At 36.7% G+C, this 22,188-nt stretch overlaps 4 protein-coding genes across 4 annotated transcripts in view; 1 reads left to right on the forward strand and 3 right to left on the reverse strand.

Annotated features, from left to right (window-relative positions):
• Positions 1-1,240, reverse strand: part of LOC134790653 (neural-cadherin-like) — a 105,620-nt gene extending 104,380 nt beyond the window's left edge. Inside the window, exon 1 of the mRNA XM_063761524.1 lies at positions 948-1,240. The gene's annotated coding sequence lies outside the window, so the exon portion shown is untranslated. The remainder of the gene's footprint in view (positions 1-947) is intronic.
• Positions 1,241-3,229: 1,989 nt separating this feature from the next.
• On the reverse strand, positions 3,230-4,881 carry LOC134790695 (zinc finger and BTB domain-containing protein 14-like). The gene is made up of 2 exons (XM_063761596.1): positions 4,036-4,881; positions 3,230-3,746 (listed from the first exon to the last, which is right to left on the reverse strand). The coding sequence occupies exons 1-2, from the start codon at positions 4,721-4,723 to the stop codon at positions 3,493-3,495; spliced, it is 942 nt and encodes a 313-aa protein (XP_063617666.1). The 5' UTR covers positions 4,724-4,881; the 3' UTR covers positions 3,230-3,492.
• Positions 4,882-7,254: 2,373 nt separating this feature from the next.
• LOC134790632 (geranylgeranyl transferase type-2 subunit alpha) lies at positions 7,255-16,837 on the forward strand. Its single transcript, XM_063761490.1, has 9 exons — positions 7,255-7,376; positions 7,825-7,940; positions 8,592-8,788; positions 8,974-9,135; positions 9,250-9,363; positions 9,991-10,217; positions 11,622-11,805; positions 12,295-12,620; positions 13,573-16,837. Exons 1-9 carry the CDS (start codon positions 7,356-7,358, stop codon positions 13,726-13,728), a joined length of 1,503 nt encoding a protein of 500 aa, XP_063617560.1. The 5' UTR covers positions 7,255-7,355; the 3' UTR covers positions 13,729-16,837.
• On the reverse strand, positions 14,168-19,175 carry LOC134790631 (exonuclease mut-7 homolog). The gene has a single exon (XM_063761489.1). The coding sequence runs from the start codon at positions 18,961-18,963 to the stop codon at positions 16,444-16,446; it is 2,520 nt and encodes an 839-aa protein (XP_063617559.1). The 5' UTR covers positions 18,964-19,175; the 3' UTR covers positions 14,168-16,443.
• Between the last annotated feature and the right edge of the window lie 3,013 nt (positions 19,176-22,188).

Below are 22,188 nucleotides of genomic sequence, written 5' to 3' on the forward strand. Positions count from 1 at the left end.
GGAATCGGGAACACATGCTAAAAATCGGGAAAATCCCGCCAAATCCCGACCATCTGGCAACCCTAGTCTTAGGTAAGATTCAAGTACCTAGGTAGAAATGTAGGTATAAGTGTATAACCTAACCTATTTAAAAATAGATCACTCGGTTTGAACAATTATCAAATTTTTATAATATTGTTAAATAGGCACCGGTTGAGCCTCCGATTCCTTTCACCTATTTAAAGTGTAGATGTTATAGCTACTTATACAGCTGAGGTAAAGTTGAAAAATGAAAAGCAACAACACCATCTGAGCATTGCCAATCGAGGAAAGTTGTCAATGGCATTTGCAATGGGGTAGTAATGGAGTCATGACATGTGAGAGTTCGCGAGCGAGGGCGCGTTCGGCGTCGGCGAGGGCGCACATGCAGAGCTTTTATTTTAGGAGGCGACGCCAGCCGCGTCTAGCGGCCGCTCGCGCCCGCGCGATCAATACTGCCGTCGCGCCGTCGCCGCGCCGCGCGCCCTCTGCTACCAATCTTGTCATCAAATATTCACATATTCATTTTCTGAATAAAGCCTCTTTAATTTCCAATCAGAATTTCACTCATCCACAGATTCCACTGGATCCTCACTACACACACACCTACGACCAAAATACAAACACCAATTCCAATTTGCCAATGGGATTCCAAATAGAAACAACAGGCGAGACCGTAACTTTTTCACTAAAATTTCACCATAACTACGACAATATATCACATAAAGTTTAAACTGTATCTACTGCACTAAATTTTGATTGAAATTTAAGTCATCTTTCTAATTAATTTGGGTGTAAACATTTCAATGTAAACAAGATACCTAAACTGTTAACACAAAACCGGGCGTTTGACAGATTTCACCGCACAAAATAAACGGTAGTTTACAAGATATATTTAAATATTTTTACGTAATTGAATAGATACGTACTTAATAAAACGACAAGAGTATAACATCGATATCGAAGCGTTTGACAGATGGACGCCGGCGAGCGGCACACAACTCAAACGCAACAGCGGCGAAACGCGACTGACGAAACGAACTAACGTGGCCGCGGCGCGCGCGCGTATCGAGCGCCGGAACGCCCTCTGCCTCCCTCCGCCCTCGCGCCACCCTAGCCCGGCTACGAGCTTCAACCCCCTTTGCTTAGCTGCACTAGCTCCCATTTCTTTTCGTATTCTACGATATAATACAAACAAAACGCCACACTCGCGTAGCTATTGAGTAGTTACTTTGACTACCACCTATTCACGTAGTGTCCGGACGTTGGCTTTATATTTCACGTAGCAATCTATACCTATAAGATAATACTCATGCCGCAAAATCGGTATTTTGTAGCGCCAAACTAAATTGCTGAATGCAAGAGCATTTTTCTTGTAGATGTTAAATCTCTAGCTAGGTACAGACGGTACAGTCCTTTGACTGTACCTAGCTAAGATTTGGCTGATAAAATATGGACACGGAAAAAGTGTCAAAAATATGTATAGTGTCAAAAATACACGGCCTTATTCCCAGTATTTAATGATGGCTCCTCTTCACATTGGGCCAACGCCAACGCCAACGAGGGACGCATTTATGCGTTAGAGGGAGCAAGTGATATTGCTATCTCATTCTACCGCATGGCTGCGTCCCTCATTGGCGTTGGCGTTGACCCAACGTGAAGAGGAGCCATAATGTAGGCACATATTTCTACCTACCTAGCGATGTCAGGAACTTGGGACTAGTCAGAAAGAAATTAAGTAGCTGCACCTGGATAGAGTCCAAAGTCGGGGTCGGAGGTCGTTGATCAGTTGTGGATATTGTAGATGGTAATGTACTTAGATACCTACGCAGGTAAATGGGCGAAGGGATGGTTAAATTGGTTAATGTCGTTCATGGTTGCTATTCTGTGACTGGAGGTCGGTATGGTATCGGCTATGGTCGATGATGACGCTGATAATTAACCCTATCTCTATCGGAATTAAAATGGCGTATATATGTGGTCTATGGAAGTGGAACCCGTTTTGAGCCTAGAATCCGATAGCGCGATTCAGGTTTTTTAGGACATGGAAGAGCCCCATCTAGCTTGCAAATTGATAACAAAACGAAACTATTCTTGTCTTGGCCCTCTGGGGCCGATCATGACTTCAGTTTTATCATCCACCGACATTTTGTTTGATTTACGAATGGCACGATAGATGGCATTGTTGTTGTGCAAAATTTTTTGCGCATTTTTTTCTAAGCTCACAGAACAGTGGCAAATAAACAACCGGGCAAGTGTGAATCGCAGTCCCGTTCCTCGAGTTCCTTACCATCAAAAAATATAAGTAGTATTTCATAAAGTTTTTACTTCTTAAGACCGACTTACTTGGTACTTACCGTACGCTCTCTGTGCCGTACTACGGAACCCTGACCAACCATGTAATTACGGGGTTATCCCTCCATCAAATTAATAACGCAAATTCAGTGACTACGCGAAACGGCACCATCTAGCGATTGCATACCCAAACAATATCTATAATTACCTTGATAGCGGGATTCAGGACATTTACTACAGAAAATAACGCCATCTAGAGTATTACATTAGATAACTAAACAAACCATATTTTATTTTAAGTTTTATTTACTACAGATGCTTAATAAAGTACAGTCAGGAATACTATTCGCTTAGCACCTTTTACATACAAACTTCCCTATGCAGTGGAGGTCACTTTACTCTTTTTAAAAATGTAGGCGCGAAGGGTAGATCCATAGAAAATTTTGAATATCGCGCCTTTTTTCAACAATAAAAGTACTACAAGTAAAAAACTCGGTTTGCGAAAACGAACTCTGCGAATGCTATACTTACAGCAATGTAGTCTCAGTTTTTGCACAACGATGCTAAAAGTGTTTTAAGTCATATATAGGATATGGGATCCAGATGTATCTAGTCGATTTTGTGTGATTAAGCAAGTACCTATTCTTTAATTTAAACAACCCTAGAATTCTCATTAATAGTATAAATTTCAAATACCTTATAGCAAGACCTGCTAGCCTGCTACTGCAATATTGGTGGCTAGAGTGGCTCGCCTACATAATTATAGTCAACAGGGGTGTACACTCTCTCAGAAGTTTTCACATAAATATATAATATAAAGATTTGAAGACAAGAAATTTTTTAAGCATAGTTGTATGGTTATGTAATGACAATGACATTTCAATGACAGTCATAATTTTTCTAATAAAACACAAAATAATAGAAACAAGTTTATTATAAAACAGTTTTATAGACTAGTACAAAAATAGCAAAGGCTAAAGCACTGAGCAAAATTTTGTGACATTAAATACATTCCTTAAATATACATGATAATTCTTAATTTTTAATAATAACTCTAAATGTCAACAATATTTTTTTCAAAGGCATAATGTACCTTGTACATTAATGTAAAATAGTTTAAAAATAAGGCAGTAACAGGGCTACCATTAAAACAATATATATTTGTAATTTTGCATATAACTATACATGGTGAGTATACTGTTTAGGAGCAACTGTTTCTGTTGCATTTTTATATCTGATTTCCTTGATTGTCAATTGTTTTCCTTGATGTATTCTCTGGAGATGGCTCCTCATATCATATGATCTGGAGAATGACCGATGGCAAACTGGGCACTGAGTTTTTCCGGCGTGAGAGTCTTTGTGTAGAGTCAGCGATGTTGGATGCTTAAATCCTTTTGGGCATAATTGACAACGGAATTTAGCCAATTCAGATTCTGTAACAAAATAAATACACATATTTATTTATTTAAGCCTTTATTTTTCCTTAAATAGTTTTACATAATAAAAGTTTTCTAATATATTGTTGTTCATTTTACTACATTAATTACCCCTGTCGGGTATAGGCCTATTAGAAATACTTTATTTGGTGTAAAACATAAAACTTAACCTATAATACATCTTATTCTAATATATTCTAACACCAAAATGGATTAGGCACCCATAATCATATCACACCATTTGTTTAATCATTTAATATTCTTGGTGTTATCATTATCAACTCACCTGAACTGTTTTTATCTGATAAATCTTCTGCTGATGTTGATTGATTGTCAACTTGCATGTCCTCACTGGAAGTCTGTCCAATTTTCTGTTGAACACTTACAGCCTCATCGGGTTTAATTTTCTCTTGTGGCTCATTCTCCACTTCAGGCTCTGGTATAATTCTCATTGGAGTAACTTGTGGAATGTAAACCTCTCTCACAGTCTGCATTGTTGCTAGGTTAATAGGCTCGTCATTCTGAACAGGCAGCTCCTCGGTAAATCTAGATTTAGCACTCAAATCTAGGGAAGTGTTATCAGTTATCCTGAACAAAGCTTTGGATGGTTCATCTTCTACATTATCCGTCAAACCTTTCACTTCCAAAAGCTCAGCAGTCATAAGAAACGATTCCAATTGTTCCTGCAAGATATTAACCTCCCCGTGATACATGAAGTTCACTATAGCGTTAAGATCTTCAAATTTCACATTCCTAAATATGATCACAGGGTGTTGACAGGGGGTCTCTTTAAAAACCTGTCTGAAGTAATTGCTGCACGCCGAAAGCAACATCTTATGGGCTTTAATTTTACCTCCATCGCAACACAAGGTAACGTCCACCAAATCATTCTCAAATCGCAACACGTTGAACGCTTCAGTGACGTGGGAAACATAGTTATTCCAGCGTAAGGACAACTGCGGAGCATTATTCATGTTACTTCTGGGAAAAATCAAAGGATGGTGATAAGTTTTTACACAAAACACTAATTAAAATTGCTGACGAACTGAATAGAAAGATAACAACAAAACCAATCAGCCAATCCCATGAATAATCAACGAAAACGGTAATCAGAAAAAAAAGCTTGTCAGTTTTGACAATTCACGCACGGATTTTTCTACTTATTTATTTAAGGGTCCGAATGGTACTTAGAGATTCAGGGTCTCGGTTTATAAATTTACTTAAGGTCGCAGTTTGCCCCTCTTTCTTAAGCCCCAAACAAACGGCTAAACGGTAGGACGGCTCGTAGTCCGCAACCCATACACAATCCTACCCAACGAGGCGGACTACGAGGCGTCCTACACGGTAGGAGTGTGAATGGGGGGCTTTATATCCATATTTTGTCACACATAAGTACACAATTATAACACAAAAACATAACAGGCCTAGAATAAAACTATTATTATACACTGGCACACCCACTGCGTCAGTAAAAAAAGGATGCAAATTCAGAAAATGTACGCGCGAAGGGTTGACTTCCCATAAAAAGTTTGAATATCGCGCCTTTCTCTACTGAGTATACGAGTATATTATGCCGGCTACACACGTAACCATAAATCGTAGCGATTAAACTGTGCAGTCCGACTGTGCAGATAAACCGAACGTTCCTAGTGCCTCCACACGCAAGAAACATGTTATCCATGTCATCAAAGTTAATATGGTAGTTTAGTTTTCTTAAATTTTCTAATGTTCCGCGCAACTTTCTTATTTTTTTTCTGTCATAAGAAACTTCTCCTGACAATAACTAACATATAGACAGTCAAGCAAATCTTGTCAGTAGAAAAAGGCGCGAAATTCAAATTTTCTATCTGACGAAGTCCCTTCGCGCCTTCATTTTTCAAATTTGCCGCCTTTTTCTACTGACAAGATCTGCTTGACCAACTTTAAGACAAAAAGAATTAGCGAAATTGGTCCAGCCGTTCACGCGGGATGCCGTGACCAAGAGAACCATATTTCTCTTGGTCACGGCATCTCTCTATTCATTTTTATATTTTTCATTACATTTTTAATTATTTACTTGAGGAACGAACGTGCGCACACAAGCAAGCTACGTGAAGTACTGCCGAAATGACCGATCGCCATCCACACGCAACGATAAAACTGTGCACACGCATCGACAATGATATTTCTAATATAATTTGCAACTGCCACTGATCAACGATAATCGACAACGATTTGTCATACACACGGCAGATAAAATTGCGCAAATCGGACTGCACAGTTTAATCGCTACGATTTATCGTTACGTATGGAGCCAGCATTAGTAACCCTTTGAGTTCATTCGCATGTGCGCTTTCACAACGCGCATTAAAAAAGCATTTGTGTGACAAAAATGGATAGAGTTAAACCGAGATAAGTCTGCAACGATTTTAATAGCACACGCGGTGCATGTTTAGTGTTATTTTAAAAATCAAACTCCTATGAAATTATGACGCATAAATAACACTTGCACTGCGTGTGGTATCGAAATCGATTCAGACTTATCTTGGTTTAATTTTATCCGTGTATTTATTCACATTCACACACCATTCACATTGGATTGGATTTTCGACTTTGAGCATTGGTCGTTTTAATTTTGCGTGCGGAACCTTAGAGGATATAACCAACGGAGACGCCATGTCTATAATTTGTACGGTACAAAATAGTCTGCCGTTTTTTGCGGGGGAGGGGCACATCAAATGTATACGTAACGTAAACATAGCCATGTCAGATAAACGTCAGAGGGGCTACCGCGAAAACCGAAATTCGCAAATTGCGGGGATCTTACTCTTTTACTCCAATGAAGGCGTAATTAGAGTGACAGAGAAAAATGCCCGCAATTGACGATTTTCGGTATTGGCGGTAGCCCTACAGTCCATACATGTGGTTGACATGAGGTTGACCATTGGTCGCCTATTTTCGACAGAGGGGAACGCCTATTAATGACCACTCCGTTTGGTTATATTCTCTAAGTGCGGAACTGACGTCAGGTTATAACGCGACCTACGTGCGTATGAGGCTTTAATCACAAATCTCGGCAATATAAATGTAGCATGAAAATACGACTGTGAGTTGTCACTGATTTGTCATTTGCCATGACATATGTCGCTCTGGTCGCTCATCCGGTTGATGTTCTTCCACTTCTTCCTTTCCTTTTAAAGTTCATTATTAAATTATTATTGCGTTATTAGTCAAATTATCATGACCCCATGAATTAATATTTGTTTTATCTCATTGAAGTACTTTTCGGAGTATTGTACTATCACATTCCATAATCATATTTTTGTAGGAAACTCCTTAAACAAAAAAATGGTGAGTAATATTTAATAACTCTGATGAAATTTGTGAACAATTCTTCTAATGTGAAAAAGCCTGCTGCAAAAGTTCCCTGAATTCGGTTTTTGTAATCCATTGTTTAACAAACCTGTTTTAAAAAGCAATGATTTATACATATTCATAGATTAACTGTGGCTTCATAACTTGTTTTAATTTTCTTAGCATGGCAGAGTGAAGGTCCGTACCTCAGAAGAGGAAAAAGCTAGGAAAGAAAAGGAACGCCAAGAGAAGCTAAAAGTGTTTAAACATGCAATGCAAAAGATTCAGTTCAAGGCAAGTGATTAATAAATTTTAGTTATTTTAGAACTAGATAATGTTGAAATAAAACTATTGAAATGGATTATATCGTGTATATTGAATTCATACTACATCCTCAACTAAGAGTACCTTCAAAGTGATGTGCGAAAATGTAAATCACAAAACTATGTCAAATTAACTGATTTTTTCACTACTATTATTTTATCTATATAATAAGTTTTATCAAAGTACAAATTTACATAAGTCATTCATTTATTTCCTAATTGGGTGATTTTATAAAATAAAAATCTAGCAGATGATAATCCGGAACCTCTATAAAAGATTGTTATTTGCAGGCTTGACCAATTTTTCTGTTGTCTGATTTGGCTTAAATTTTGCATTATTCAATTATTACAGTAGAACTTGGCAGTACAGTAAAGTTTAAGTTTATTTAAGACTCACAAATTTGTTTAATCATTTACAGAGAAAACAAAATGAGCTGGATAAAGAACTACTTGACCTCACAGGAAAGGTTCTGACCTCAAATCCCGATGTTTACACACTATGGAATATACGGAGAGAGATTATTATACAATTTAGGTAAGAGTATAAAATAGGAATGTACTGACTCACCTAGAAAGCAGACAGATTAGTTGGCCTATTAGAGGTTACAATAAATACAGGATATAAACTAAATAAACAGTGATTGAGTGATTACTTAAATACCTAGTAGGTATTGGAGTAAAATAGTTCATACGAAAACTTATTATGTTATGGTCGTAATAATCACAAACGTAATTTAAGGTGTTATTAATAAAGTGCCAGGGGGCTTTTCATAAATTACGTCATCGATTTTTGACCCCATTTCCTCCTACGTCATGCTAGCCCCCCCCCCCCCCCCCAATTTGAAATGACGTCATTTATGAATAGTCCCTAGGACCTACTAAGATGTCAAAATGTCAACCTCAAATCAGCAGGGAACATCTTTCAATTAGAATGTAAATAGGGCGACACAAGGAGCAAAATGATTGTTGACAAAGCTGCTGCATTGGTCATCCGAATGTAACCTTTATAGTGAAGTCCGAGCACCGATATTCTTATGCACTTTACAAGGTACTAAATAATGGTGACAATTTGTTGCAATTTCTACTGTTGACATGTCTTGAGCACATTACCTACGATGTTTTTTTAAATCTTAGTTTCATTCATGAGTTCTTCAAGGTTTGCTAAGTGTAGTTAAATTATTTACAGGCAAAATGGAGAATGTGAAGATTTATCCAAACTATATGATGATGAGCTGCAACTAACAGAGTATTGCTTGAAAATAAATCCCAAATCATATTGTGCATGGCACCAAAGAGAATGGGTGCTAACTACAAGATCTGACCCAGACTGGCAGAGGGAGTTAGATGTTTGTAATAAATACCTAAAGTTTGATGAAAGAAATTGTAAGTTATTTTACAGAGTATTTTAATGTTACACAGCATTTTTGGGATAAAACATATTTTTTTAGTATTTTTTTTGGAATAACACTTTTTTAGGGTTCCATACCTCAAAATGATAAATGAAATTGAGAAATTAGTGTTGCCAGGCCAAGAATTCATCCCTAAAAACTACCTTTATATGTTTCCAGTTCACACTTGGGACTATAGAAGATTCGTAGTGTCTCAATGCAAGCCGTCACTAAAAGAAGAATTTGATTTTACAACTGAGAAAATACATGACAATTTTTCAAACTATTCTGCCTGGCACTACAGGAGTAAGATGTTAGTTGAATTGTATCCTGATTTGGAAGGTTTGTAAATTATTACCTGACACTCAGAAATGACTCGGATATACCCCCTTATACATTATTTTAATTTAATTATTTTTCTGGATATTTAATAAAATACTTATCAACTAATTACAGGTGGGCGACCCATTGAAGATGGCCACCACAAGCATGAATTGAAACTAGTTCAAAGTGCAGCTTTTACTGATCCTGATGATACTAGTGCTTGGTTCTATCAGAGGTGGTTATTAGGTAAAGTATACAGTGGCAGATTTACCCTTTCTCAGCACCCATCTATAGACTGCCGCGTTGCTGCCGCCCCTAATATCTTGCCGCTCTAGGCCTGGGCCTATCTGAGCCTTTAGGGCAAATCCGCCACTGAAAGTATAGTTACAAACTAGTTAGAAAATAAACCGTGGCTACAAAAAAGGACCCGTCCCTCAACTATGTTCTTCAACTTACTAAAATGACTGATATACAAATAGTCTTATGTTAGGTATACACATTATGAAACAGTCCGTCTCTATCACGCAAATAAGATGGAGATTCAATCTCACGACGATCAGCTTTTACGGAGATCTCTCTACAGACACATTTGTACCTGGATTTCAAAACTACGAAATGTACCCTACAGATAACACCCCTCGATTGGGGAGAGAATTTTTTATAGTATAGGTATCTGTGGTACAATCAGCTGCAAAGAAAAGGTACCCCCTCTGCATAGAAGGATGTTATTGACTAAGTGATACTAAGGTAGCACATAAATATTGTATATATTTGTTTATCAACTTAATAAAACTCCTTCACAAAGATAAAAGACCTATGAATACATAAAAGTGTTACATATATTTAAAAAAAATTTCTCATAACATATTTCAGGTGCAGTAAAAACAACAATAAGTCCGGTTGTCTGCACTGTGAAACCATCGATGACTACCGTAGCATTCAGCAACCATGTGCCCTTGGACATAGTGAGATCTAGGACCAACTTGTACATCAACGACACTCCTTTGGAAGGCGATTGGGTGTCTTGTACCGGCAGTCAGTACGATCTTCTATGGATACTCAGACATAATAGAGAAATCACTGATGATTTGGATATCAGGGTTAGTATTTTTTACTACCTAGATAAATGTTTAACCCATTCAGCGTTAATCACAACACGTTGTAGTTTTGCCTCTACGAAGCATGTTCGCTACAAATAGGGAAACCCATGTTATGTTCGGCTAAGACCATAGGTCAGTCATCGGTGAATGTGTTGAGTAAAAAGTACCTACCTACACAATAGATGTAGTGTAATGATATAGCAGTGTTATAGAGTTGTCTTTCAAAAGAAATCATCTTATCATGTCATTGTTTGACCGCTTGATTCTGTCGAAACATCTATGGATTTTGATATTGATTTCTCTTGCAATAGAAACAATCTCGTCATGTGTAAGGGGTGTTTTTTTATTTCATGTTTTTGTAATTTATTTTATTTGGCAATTGCAATTGATCCAGTGGAAAAAATCTGATGGTCTCCATAGGCTAGAGAGCCAGCATTTATTACATGCAAAACTTAGACCCGCGCGAACTTAGGTGCAGTATGGCCAACGGAACAAAAACTACACAAAGTTTGAAAACTTTAGAGCTAGACGAAAAATATTGAATTATATATTTTTTGTTTACATTAGCGAACAAACTATTACATTTTGTGTATTATGCAGTCAGCGCCATATAGTCAAATAGTTCGGTACACCATATAATTTGTATGGCGTCATATATAGTGTAAATAACATTATTTGCGGTATTTGACACATTATGACTGACGTATATAGAGATGTAACTAACGCAAATCGATTGTCACAGCAAGCGATTACGATTGGATGGCACGTAGACTGAGGTATCGAATTGTGACGTATATTATTTGAGATTTAAATAAAGCTAGAATTATATGGTTTTCCCGCAAGCTACCGGTCGGTCGGTGTATTTAATACACCGACCGAGTAGGTCGCACCCATTGTCAAAATTGAAACTAACTGGGGATCTATTTTAAAGTTTATTTATGTTATTTCTGTGTCAAATTTGTTGTCTGTTAAGTGACGATAAATATATCCATATTTACAGTTAATTATCCACCTTTTCCTTATTTTTATTTAAAGAAAAATGAAAAATTCATATCGATTTACTTAGACGACTACCGATTCATAACGGTGGTGTCCGGCCAACCCTAAAATTAAAAAAAAAAAGACGTAGAAGGTAAACGTTCGCAGTGCAGTTGTTTTCCTTTGTGATTTCGATGTGCAAAACATTTTACGTAGTATTGCTGTTGTGAGTGACAGACGTCAAATACCGCAAATAATGTTATTTACACTATAGTAGGTATAGCATCCAAAGTATTCAAATGCTACCTATACGACGCTGACTGTACCAAGTCTTTTAAGGCAGTGTTTTGATCTTTATATAAGTATCATACTTATACTCATTCTCTTAATTTGCCTACACCTAATGTAACATAATTTCTTTTCCAGGTAGAATATGAAGTAGATACTAACGAAAAACAAATTATAAAATGCGTTAAAGTCGATACATGTGAATACATCGGCAAAAACGAAATCAGCTTTCAGAAGCAGTATTCTAAACCTGTGATAGAAGAGCTGAACAACCAACTCGTAGCATGTCGACAACTGCTGGACATGGAGCCCGATAATAAATGTTAGTATTATTCCTAATTTATTTTGACAAATTTAACATTACCATGGAATCATGGGTCATTTCCGGAATTATACAACATTTTGTAACAACAACAAGTAGTCGGAGTTACCCGATTACACCTTATATAATTCTTGTATCTGGGATATAAAAGTTGAGTTTCTGGGAGACTAGCCAAGATGCCAATCGTTTGCCCTACGACAACGAAACGCTTTATGTCTCTCTATTACTCTGTACATGTTACAGCATCTTGTCAATGCATAGCTGTAGGGAGCAAAACCTAATTGGCGTGTTGTATGTTAAGTTACAGTTTTTGTTTTGGATTGGGTCTCGAAAATGTTTCACAACGAGAACTGTTTATTCCATCGTAGTTGAGAGTGTTGCCGTTCGCACAAATTTTCATTTCATGCTAAATAGTTGAACATATTTGTACATAAGTAATATACTATATAATAATACTAATGATTCTAATGAACTATTTATTTATTCCAGGGACCCTTCTAACCACCACCGTCTTCCTATATTGTATCAACGCTGAACTCTACCACGATGAAGCTATCAAAAATCTTCACGAACTGAAGAAAATAGACAAGTTAAGATCTGGTTATTATGACGACTTAATTACGAAATGGAGCATCGAAGCAAAACTATTGTTTGATTACAAATCGAATGACAATGAGTGTGAAGTGAAGTTTGATAATAAGATAACGAGCTTGCCGTATCTCCAGTATTACAGTTACTGCAAAGTTGTAGATTTATCTAATCAGAGTCTGTCGTCTAATATTTTGCCGTCGCTAGTGGTTCTTCAACATTGTAAGGTCAGTTTTACAGGCTCTAGGAGCTTAATTATTAGGGTGGTATTCCAACTATCCAATTTCTTTGTCCAATGTGTATTGCATCTCACATTTTGCTTTAATGAGAGAGTGAGACGCACTGACATTGGACTACGAAATTGGACAGGCGGAATACCACCCTTAGTTAAATTTATTGACTTTTTGAACATAGCTAGTGACAATTTCAAATCGGAGGTTGAGGGTCAAACGGTCGCACGTGTCAACCAGTTGCTTGAAACATGTGCAAAATAACCAACTAAGTATTTTATATTTCTAAGATTTACTACTAGTTTTGTTTTTCATAAAGAAAAATGTCGCGAGGAAACCTAGATATATGACGTTCCACGGCAAAAGGTACCTTATAGCGGCTGGCGCTTACGTCGCATAATAGCGCCGCAATAATATTGGAGCGGCGTTAATAATTGCATAAGCGCCAACCGCCATAAGGTACCTTTACCCGTGGGACGTCACATATATCGGCATGCTAATGTATCAACTCTACCAGGGGTCTCCAAACCCCGGCCCGCGACGCGTTTCAATCCGGCCCGCCGACACCCAAAGCGTTCGGCCCGCGGGAGCCAGGCTCCAGGGGTTCAGTTCAGCCCTAAGTTTGGCGACCCCTGAACTAGACAGTCAAAGGCGTCTGTGAGTAGCATCGGGTCGTGTATTATTTTACTAAATATCTTTCGAGAGTCAGACCAAGCTAACTAGGCAGGGATTTTGATAGCACAGACTGTGCAAGTGTTATTTTAAACGTCATAATTTAATAGAAGTTTGCTATCAAAACCGCTACCGAGTTACCTTGACCTAACTCTATCAAAACTGCTACTGAATTAAAATTCAAGCGCTCCTGTGCTAACCGTCTACTTTCTAAGGTCGTCTACTTTCACTTTCAACGTGCAACTTTCCTGCTCATACAAACATTTACATCTTTCAGGTACTAAATTTAGCTAACAACAAATTGACAACATTAAAAGGTTTCCCGACCCTGGATTTGAAGGAGCTGATTTTAGAAGGCAATCACGATTTGGATAAAAATGAAGAGCTTCTTAGTTTAATCAAGAAAAACTGCAACTGCGAGATATTTATATAAATTATTGGTAGATAGAATAGGGATTGTATACATGTAATATATTTAAAAAACATTTTATGCTTTAGGGATTCACCTAATTATCTATTCTATACATATAAGTAAGTATATTATGTATTTGCTAAGCTAAACTTTTAAGTAGGTAATGAGCAGTGATTGTTAATTTTCCAGCAATTTTGGTGCAGCATAGTAAAAATAAAGGATTTTCTTCAATTTTTTTCTAGGGAGAGGATTGATTAAGGTTAATATTACTGTTATTAACCCTAATTATCTATTCCACCTAGAGTAGGGCATACAGATGCTTTTAACCAACAATCAAATGCTGCACCAAAATTGCTGGAAAATTAACGATCACTGGTAATGAGCTATCATGTAAATAGATACTATAGACTCTATAGAGGTTGTTTGTTAGTGATGATATGGATCAAAGTAAAAATAAAGGTACATTTAAATCATTTATTTTCAGTATATGTTAACATTCTAGAAGTACATTTGCTTAACATAAATCTAGTTGAACACTGTTGTCCTTAATATACGATGCAGCAAATTAATATGTGGCTGTGTTAATAAAATAGCTAAAAAGAATACAGTCTTAAAGTCTAAATAATATGTCAGGGTTGCGTCATTAACTGATTTATGCATCACAAAATGGTGTAGTGTAGGGTACTGGGGTTATTCCGATAGGAAAATAATTGCTATTGGGCGAGTTTAGTTGAGAGCACTGTTGGACTCATCATAAGACTTAGTGGTGGTCGTTGATTCAACGAACTTAGGGTCAGTTGGTTGCACCAACAGTTAACATGTTGATCAACGTCACGCAGCATAGATCTATGAAAGAATTCTTAGCGAACTTTTTAACGGTGACATACAGTTTGGTGCAACCGACTCTTGATCGCTCGTCAACGAACGAAACGTTTCGTGCAACTGCTTTAACTACTTGAATTTTAACCTTTTCGACGCCGTGTCAAACACAAAAGCAGTCACCCGACGCCACGTCACCGAAGTGTCAAAACTGAAATTAAACTTTATGCATATGCACGTAGGTCTATGTTGCTCTGTGGTATGTGACCGAGTAATCAGTATTTGGCGTTGAACCGGCGGTGCAGATATATCGGTCATTGGCGTCCAAAAGGTTAACATAAAACAAAATGAATGGTTATGAAAGTACTATATACTTTATACGACTTCCAAGATAATTGGTAAAGCATATGAGACGAAAAACTCCAAATAGCAGTTTGATCATTCCGTTGATGGGCTAACCCTAACACACCTTTATTTATATTTTTATTTTAGTAATAAACCCCGTTTCAAAAGTGGCTGAACGATTTTGCACCTTATTATTTTGTTAATTTAATTTGTAACTCGTCACTGCCGTGATAGGTGAAGATACGCAACTCTGACTCGAGGAAAAAATATAAGTAAAACTAAAATATAACAACTACCTGTTTTAAAAGTTACCTGTGGTTAGTGTTACACCAAAGATTTACATTTTACTTAACATATATTAATATGCGTAAATATATTATATTAATACCTTATTTCATAGATAGTTATTGTTGTCTACAACTGAAAAACTCATTGGCAACAATGCTTACAGCTTTCATAAGTGGCTTATACTTTTTAAAAGGGCATACCACGAGAATGTCGCTGTACTGTTTGTGCCATGTATGGCAGCTATTGCAATCAAATGCGGAAAACTCATGGATATACTTACTGCCAATTTGCTAGCAAAGTAATTAAATATTTCCAGTAGGTAACAGTTTTAGTTCAATTCTCTGTTATTATCGCTTTCTCAGCATTTCAAAAGTAGGTATTAGAAAAATGGCATTTCGTAAGCGAAAGTCTTGTGGAATGCCCGTAACATGGATTCTAAATAGGAAAATTCTATGTAAATCATACTGGAAAATTCACTTTTCAGACCTGTAAATATACACCTACTTATAAACTAAATGGTTTGTTTGATAAAGAGAGACTTGAAATATAAGTACTTACATAATTGTTTGCAATACTTATAACACTTTAAACTCTCGCGTTTTGTACACATCACCAGTTTCGGACCAGTGTACGGATACTGTGAGTGTTGCGTGTCGTGCCGTGGACAATAAACATTAAACTTTAACGGGTAGCTGCAATTTCTTGGACTACCCCAAACATTTTTATAAACTAATTTCGGGTAGTTTAGTGATGTTTTATTAATATCTCTGTTGACATTTGTTGGGACGTCAGTCTTTCCGTGACCACAGCTGGTGCAACTCAGCTGAAACGTCGGAATTAAAGGTAAAAACAATGAAATTATATCGCGGTAGACCGCGGTAGAATCGCGGTAGAATTAAATATACATAATTGTTGATTTTTTTTTATATTAACAATCCTTTGTCCTTTTTTTTATAAAACCGTATTTGGATATACCTAAAAGGACTCTTTATAATACATAGGTACAATCAATCTTACAATATTGTACATTTTTCCTTAATCAAATGTTTTGGGACCAAACAAATATGATGTTCACCATAGACATTAGCTTATTAATTTAAATTGATTAATATTCGTGAATCATATGCTTTAACGCTTAAGTATAATATATAGTGATTATGATTAACTATCTAAAATATATTACATACACATATTATAATAGGCAATATATTAATGTTTGAATAAACAATTTACTTTAAAACAGTAATGCATTTAATATCAATTTGTACCATAGTAAATTTATTCTCAGATGCTGAGTTTTATCATATTTAAAACTAGTTCACTAACAGGTTTTAAACAGTCATCTTCATCCCAAAATAACTTGCCACATAGCTCACACAATACTGCAGGTTTTCCAGAGGAAGAAAGTTGTTCAACATTACTTATTTCAACAGACACACCCTTGCTAGTGAGGCAAGTTGCCTTCAGCACCAGCTTATGCATTGGTTGAAAGGAATCTTCATCACAATCGGAATCACTATTAAATCTATCATAAAACTCTTCATCTTCATCATAATCACTGGCATATGCCTTATTGTTAACTTGAATAGCCTGTGAAGCTTGATACTCATTACAAATTTTAAATACCTCATCAACTGCCAAATTCTTCAAAGTTTTGCCATTACATAACAAACAACGACTAAGTATATCATTCTGCTTAATGCCTACATTACAATTAGTAAGGAGCATTTGAAGTTGCTCTTTAACACTACCTTTACCTGCATCAAATATACAGCTTTGTGGAAATTCCTCAAAGGGAGAGCACTTATACTTAGCTGTAACAACCAAACGATCCTCACTGACAGCTAAATTTATAACATCATGCCATAATAAAGTAGGTGGAATCAGCATAGTGTCTATTCCACAATACCTTAAATATGTCATTAAGTGAGATAATTCAGGTTCAATTAATAGCTTTACATCATTAACTGACTTTACTGGAACAAAAATTTGAGTAACTTTCAGTTTCTTAGAACACTTTTTCTTTCTTTCCAGTGTTACTTCATTGCATATTTCATCAAAATCTATTCTCTGTTCCAAACATTTTTGCTGAAGGAAATAATATATCTGGATTAGGACATGAGCATCCAGAGCGGCATATTGGATCTGTGTGTCCCGCAATGGTCGCAATTCCCAATTAGAGCACTGCTCTGATTTCTCAAGCGGCAAGCCGAAGCATGATTGGACTAGGGAACTCAGGCTGTTTCCAGCACTGTCACTGTTGCTTGGCAAAACTAATCCGCAATGGATAAGGTTCTTCCATAATGTACAAATATCCAGCAGCCCTTCTCCTTTCAGCTTCATGTTGCTCAAACCAATTATTGACGCCTTCATTTCCCTCAAATCTTGTTCAAGACCAAAACCGATCTTGACTATTTCAGCATTGTCCAAGAGAGATTTGTAAAAAGTGTGCCAAAAGCTGGAATATTGTTTTTGATTGAGTATGATACTATCTATAAGGTACACATTTCTATCAGTTGCTATTTGGATAAGCCCTACTTGAGATTGTTTCGCTCCAAATGATGGTTTCCATTCACAATCAATACTTACTAGGCTACATCCTGCTAAATCATTCATTATCAGGTCATAAAACTTTTCAGCTGTATCTATCATAATTATTTGCTCTAGAGGCAAAGTAAACTTATAATACTCCTGATGAGTAATCTCAGTCTTGACATCTGTCTCCCAGTTCTCAGGTTCTACTTCATCAGTTTGAATAGTCATTTCCCTTAGGGCAGCTGGCAACAGATTCTCTTGTAAGTTCAAGTATGATGCCCATTTAAGAGCTTCACTCTTGTCATATGCCACAAGCATGTCAATGAACTCATGTGCTGAGTCAGCATTCTGTCGAAGTGAATCTTTGATTAAATCATCCCAAACGGCTGTGCTTACATTATTTTCTTCATATTTTTGGTGAATTAAATACCTCAGGCCTCCAGTTGTTCGATTTTTACTAAGATTTTTGCAAGTCTCAATTGGAACCTTGAATTTATTGCACAATCTTGCCACCAACTTACCCAATGGCTTATAGTGTATTTTATCATATTTGATGTTACAAATGTTATGTTCTTCAATATATTTTTGAACATATTCACGAATGCTAAAATTTTTGTCAAGTAGCATATCCAAAAATTGAAGAAGTGGTGTAACTTGAGCAGGGCACTCTGAAAGATATTCATCAATAATATTGGATTTGTCTTGCAGAATCAACGGGAATAGTAATTCTTGTACTGATATATCGTCAAATAATTCAATAGCTATGACAACTTGACATGCTTGCTTGCAATTATCATTTGTGATCATTGACCTTACAATTGGCAAAATGGTTTCCTTGATGGTTGATAATTGATATGTTTTAGCCATAAGACTCAGAAAGCTCTGGTTCCTTTGCCTGATGGCTATATGGAATGCAGGCAGTTTTAGACAGTCCTCAGGTACTAAATTGTTTGCTCTTGACCATTTATGTAAAATCTCAATAATAAAATAGGGTAATGTTTTCGTCTTACAATCTTTTGAATCTTCACATTTTATGACGAAGACCAGGGCTACGCGAAAAGCGTCGGCCCTGGTGTTGAAAAATAATTCGATGTGGTGCTCAATGGTAGGACTCCTCTTCCACGTTTTCCAAGTTTCTTTCAATTGATGCAACCATAATATTGTATTATCGTCCAAATCTACATCAAGTCCTTGGTTTTGTAGAGTTTCTTCTATCGATGGAACTATCTTAATGGACTGATTTTTGCTGACAAGCTGATTTATATCCATGTTGATGCAAATTTATTTTGTACGTAGGTACTCGTTAAAATCAGTTTTGACTGTTATTATTATTTCAAGGCGGAGTCGCAGCCATATTTTGTATTTATCATCGGGTCACGTCTAATTGTCGATTCAAAATTATATTTATAAAAAGGAATTTTATAAATTCGCCAAATACTTCTAGGTTTTTGACACAATTTCCATCACTCACCCTCAGTCCCTCATCGAAATGTCAAATGTATTCTGTCAATGTTAACGACTTTTTTTAACAGCGTGGTTCGGATACTTCGAATAGGACTCGATGTTGAATTAAAATTCAGCACTGAAATTCCTCACCCTGTATCCGTACCGTCCTGATTTTAGTTGTTTGGGTCACATATTAAGGCCCCAGTACACAATGGGCCATCGCCGGCCACTCCAAGGGACGCAGCCATGCGGTAGAATGAGATAGCAACATTAGCAATACCACTTGCTCCCTCTAACGCATAAATGCGTCCCTTGGAGTGGCCGGCAATTGCCCATTGTGTACTGCCTTTAGGTATTTATTAAGCCCCCTCCAAACTATGCGCGTGAATCGCGGGCGAAGCCGTGAATTCGCGCCGCGATTCGCGCATGAGTGTGGAGGGCGCTTTATATATATGTCAGTAGAAAAAGGCAAATCTTGTCAGTAGAAAAAGGCGCGAAATTCAAATTTTCTATGAGACGCTATCCCTTCGCGCCTACATATTTCAAATTTGCCGCCTTTTTCTACTGACAAGATCTGCTTGACCAAGTATATCAGTATTCCCGTGGATGAAAATTACACAAAATGCGTATGCACTTACGTCGGCAGCCAGTTTGCTTCTAAATGGAAAAAAAAATGAATTTGACCACATTCTTTTCTTTATACTGAATAGGGATGTTTCCTGTACTTAAAATCATGGACCTGTAGTTTTGCTAAGACAAAAACTGTGATTCCATCATCCACCAATTTCCTAGTATTTACGCGTGACACACACACATTGACAGTTATCTCAATGCCCTCATCCACCAATTTGCCGTCAGACGGATCGCAACGTCAGTGAAGTAAATTTGTCCAAGAAAAATGTAAAATATGCCGGCATGCGTAGTTAAATCCTGCAAGAATTGTACCGATCGAAAGAAAAAAATTGACGGAATTACTTTTCATAGCTAATTTTATCAATTATCACGGTATAGTACATAAAATCTCCATATTTCATTGTTTATAAATGCGAAACAGGAGTGTGACCAGTAAGTTGAATAGAGTAATTTCCCGAAAGTAGGGTAATTGATGCCCTTCTTATTAAATCATTATGTATATAAGAGATGAAAGAGATCATTTAGGATATTTAGGTAAATAGCTAAATTATTGATTTTGCATTTCAAACTAGGTCGGTATGGTAATTTCCCAATAATAAGGAGATTAAAGACGTTTACATGAATAATGTTTGATAGTTAACGTTAATTTGTTATGTAAGGTGAACATACTCATGGTGCTCGACGCGGTCCCAGTCCAGTACATGTCATCTTGAAACTGAAGTCATTGTCAGTAGAGGTGACAGCAAGGTGTCATCTATTGGGCATTAACATGTCGAGCACTAGTACATTTACCTTATATTTATTTTTTGTTTAAAACCAGATATGTTACAAGTTAAATATCATTAGGTATTGAAAATAATATTTGCTCAAAGTAATTGTGCAACAATGAGCATTTGGGCATTTTCACTCAATTGAACACCTTAAACGGCCAGTTAGCAATCGTTTACAAGACTGACGGTCAATGTCAAATCCCATGCATTTTGTCAGGAATGTAACGGTTAGACGTTACTGAAACACGACTTAAGTCGCGCTTAACTTGTACAAGTTAAATGAAAATGACCATTTTCAAGACCTATAAAATCAGTTAGGTGCACACATTTTTATTGAGTAAAACTGTCCTATTTTAATATTTGAAAACAAGGACGATATTGAAATTAATTGTTTCATCGTTAGGGTAGAATTTGTGCTACATGGTATCACTCGTCTACACGCACACTTTCAAACCGTCCGCCATTGCAGTGTCACAGTTTGTCTTAAGTGACATTCCCTCTGTCAAATATATAACTCTATGCTTAAAATAAATTATTTCAAACCGTGCACGAAATAAAGCACCAGATAATTATTAGAAAAACATAGATATAGTTGGTCAAACCAATTTGTCAGTAAATAAGAACAAAGAAAACTATACTCATCCTTTTCTTTTGGGTGCTAGTACTAGTGTAAGACAAAGATAGTATGCTTCTCTCTGTCTATGTTTGAAACGAGACGTCCTTTGACGAACTATATATAACTGGGTCAAGCAGATCTTGTCAGTAGAAAAAGGCGGCAAATTTGAAAAATGTAGGCGCAAAAGGATATCATCCCATAGAAAATTTGAATTTCGCGCCTTTTTCTACTGACAAGATTTGCTGGACCATCTTATAGCAGCTATTTTTAAACACAATTTGTATTTAATAAATCGGATTGAAATAAAAAAAGTAGGTGAGTTTACCGTGACGTCACTACATTCGTTTTCATATAAATTCCCATAGAAGGTAGGATTAGGATTGTATAGAAGTGGTATACGCGTACCTCCGTGAGGGACAAAACATACGCAAATGCGACACTGATTGGTCGAATTCATTTGTTGCCCACCATAATCCATACTAATAAAAAGGTGGGGAACAAACAAAAAGTGAGACTGTGACAAGGACAAGCAATAATACCGCTTTCTCTGCTACTCCTACTGAAAGTTCCATAAGTGCATCTCTTTCGGTCGTTTGGCCCCTCCCCCGTTTCATCTCTATAATTATTATACCTCTATGTAAATTCCATAGTAGCAAATCGTTTTGACAGTTCTAAAAAAGAAGCTGATTTGACTAGTAGGAACAAGGCCCCAACGTTTTCTGTTCTCTCTGACGGCGCAGCAACTAGTATCATTTCTCTCTCCTCGCTCTTTTAAAAATGCCGTTTGTCAAAAAAGGACAACTATACTGTTGACAAGATGTACTTCAAATCAAAGTGTTGCCTTTTTTGATGCGTCCAGGCCTGTGTATGTGTGCGGAATAACGTTTATGTGTGCTCTTTTAGGGATGTGAAAAGTCGATTTTAATCATGTTATATATCGATAAACGCTACACAGCGGAACGAAATAGCTATTAATTGAAGCTTCAATATCTTCGTTAAATATAAACATAATTGAAATGCTAATGAATA

The sequence above is a fragment of the Cydia splendana genome, chromosome 5 (genome assembly GCF_910591565.1).
Source record: "Cydia splendana chromosome 5, ilCydSple1.2, whole genome shotgun sequence".
Taxonomy (NCBI): Eukaryota; Metazoa; Arthropoda; class Insecta; order Lepidoptera; family Tortricidae; genus Cydia; species Cydia splendana.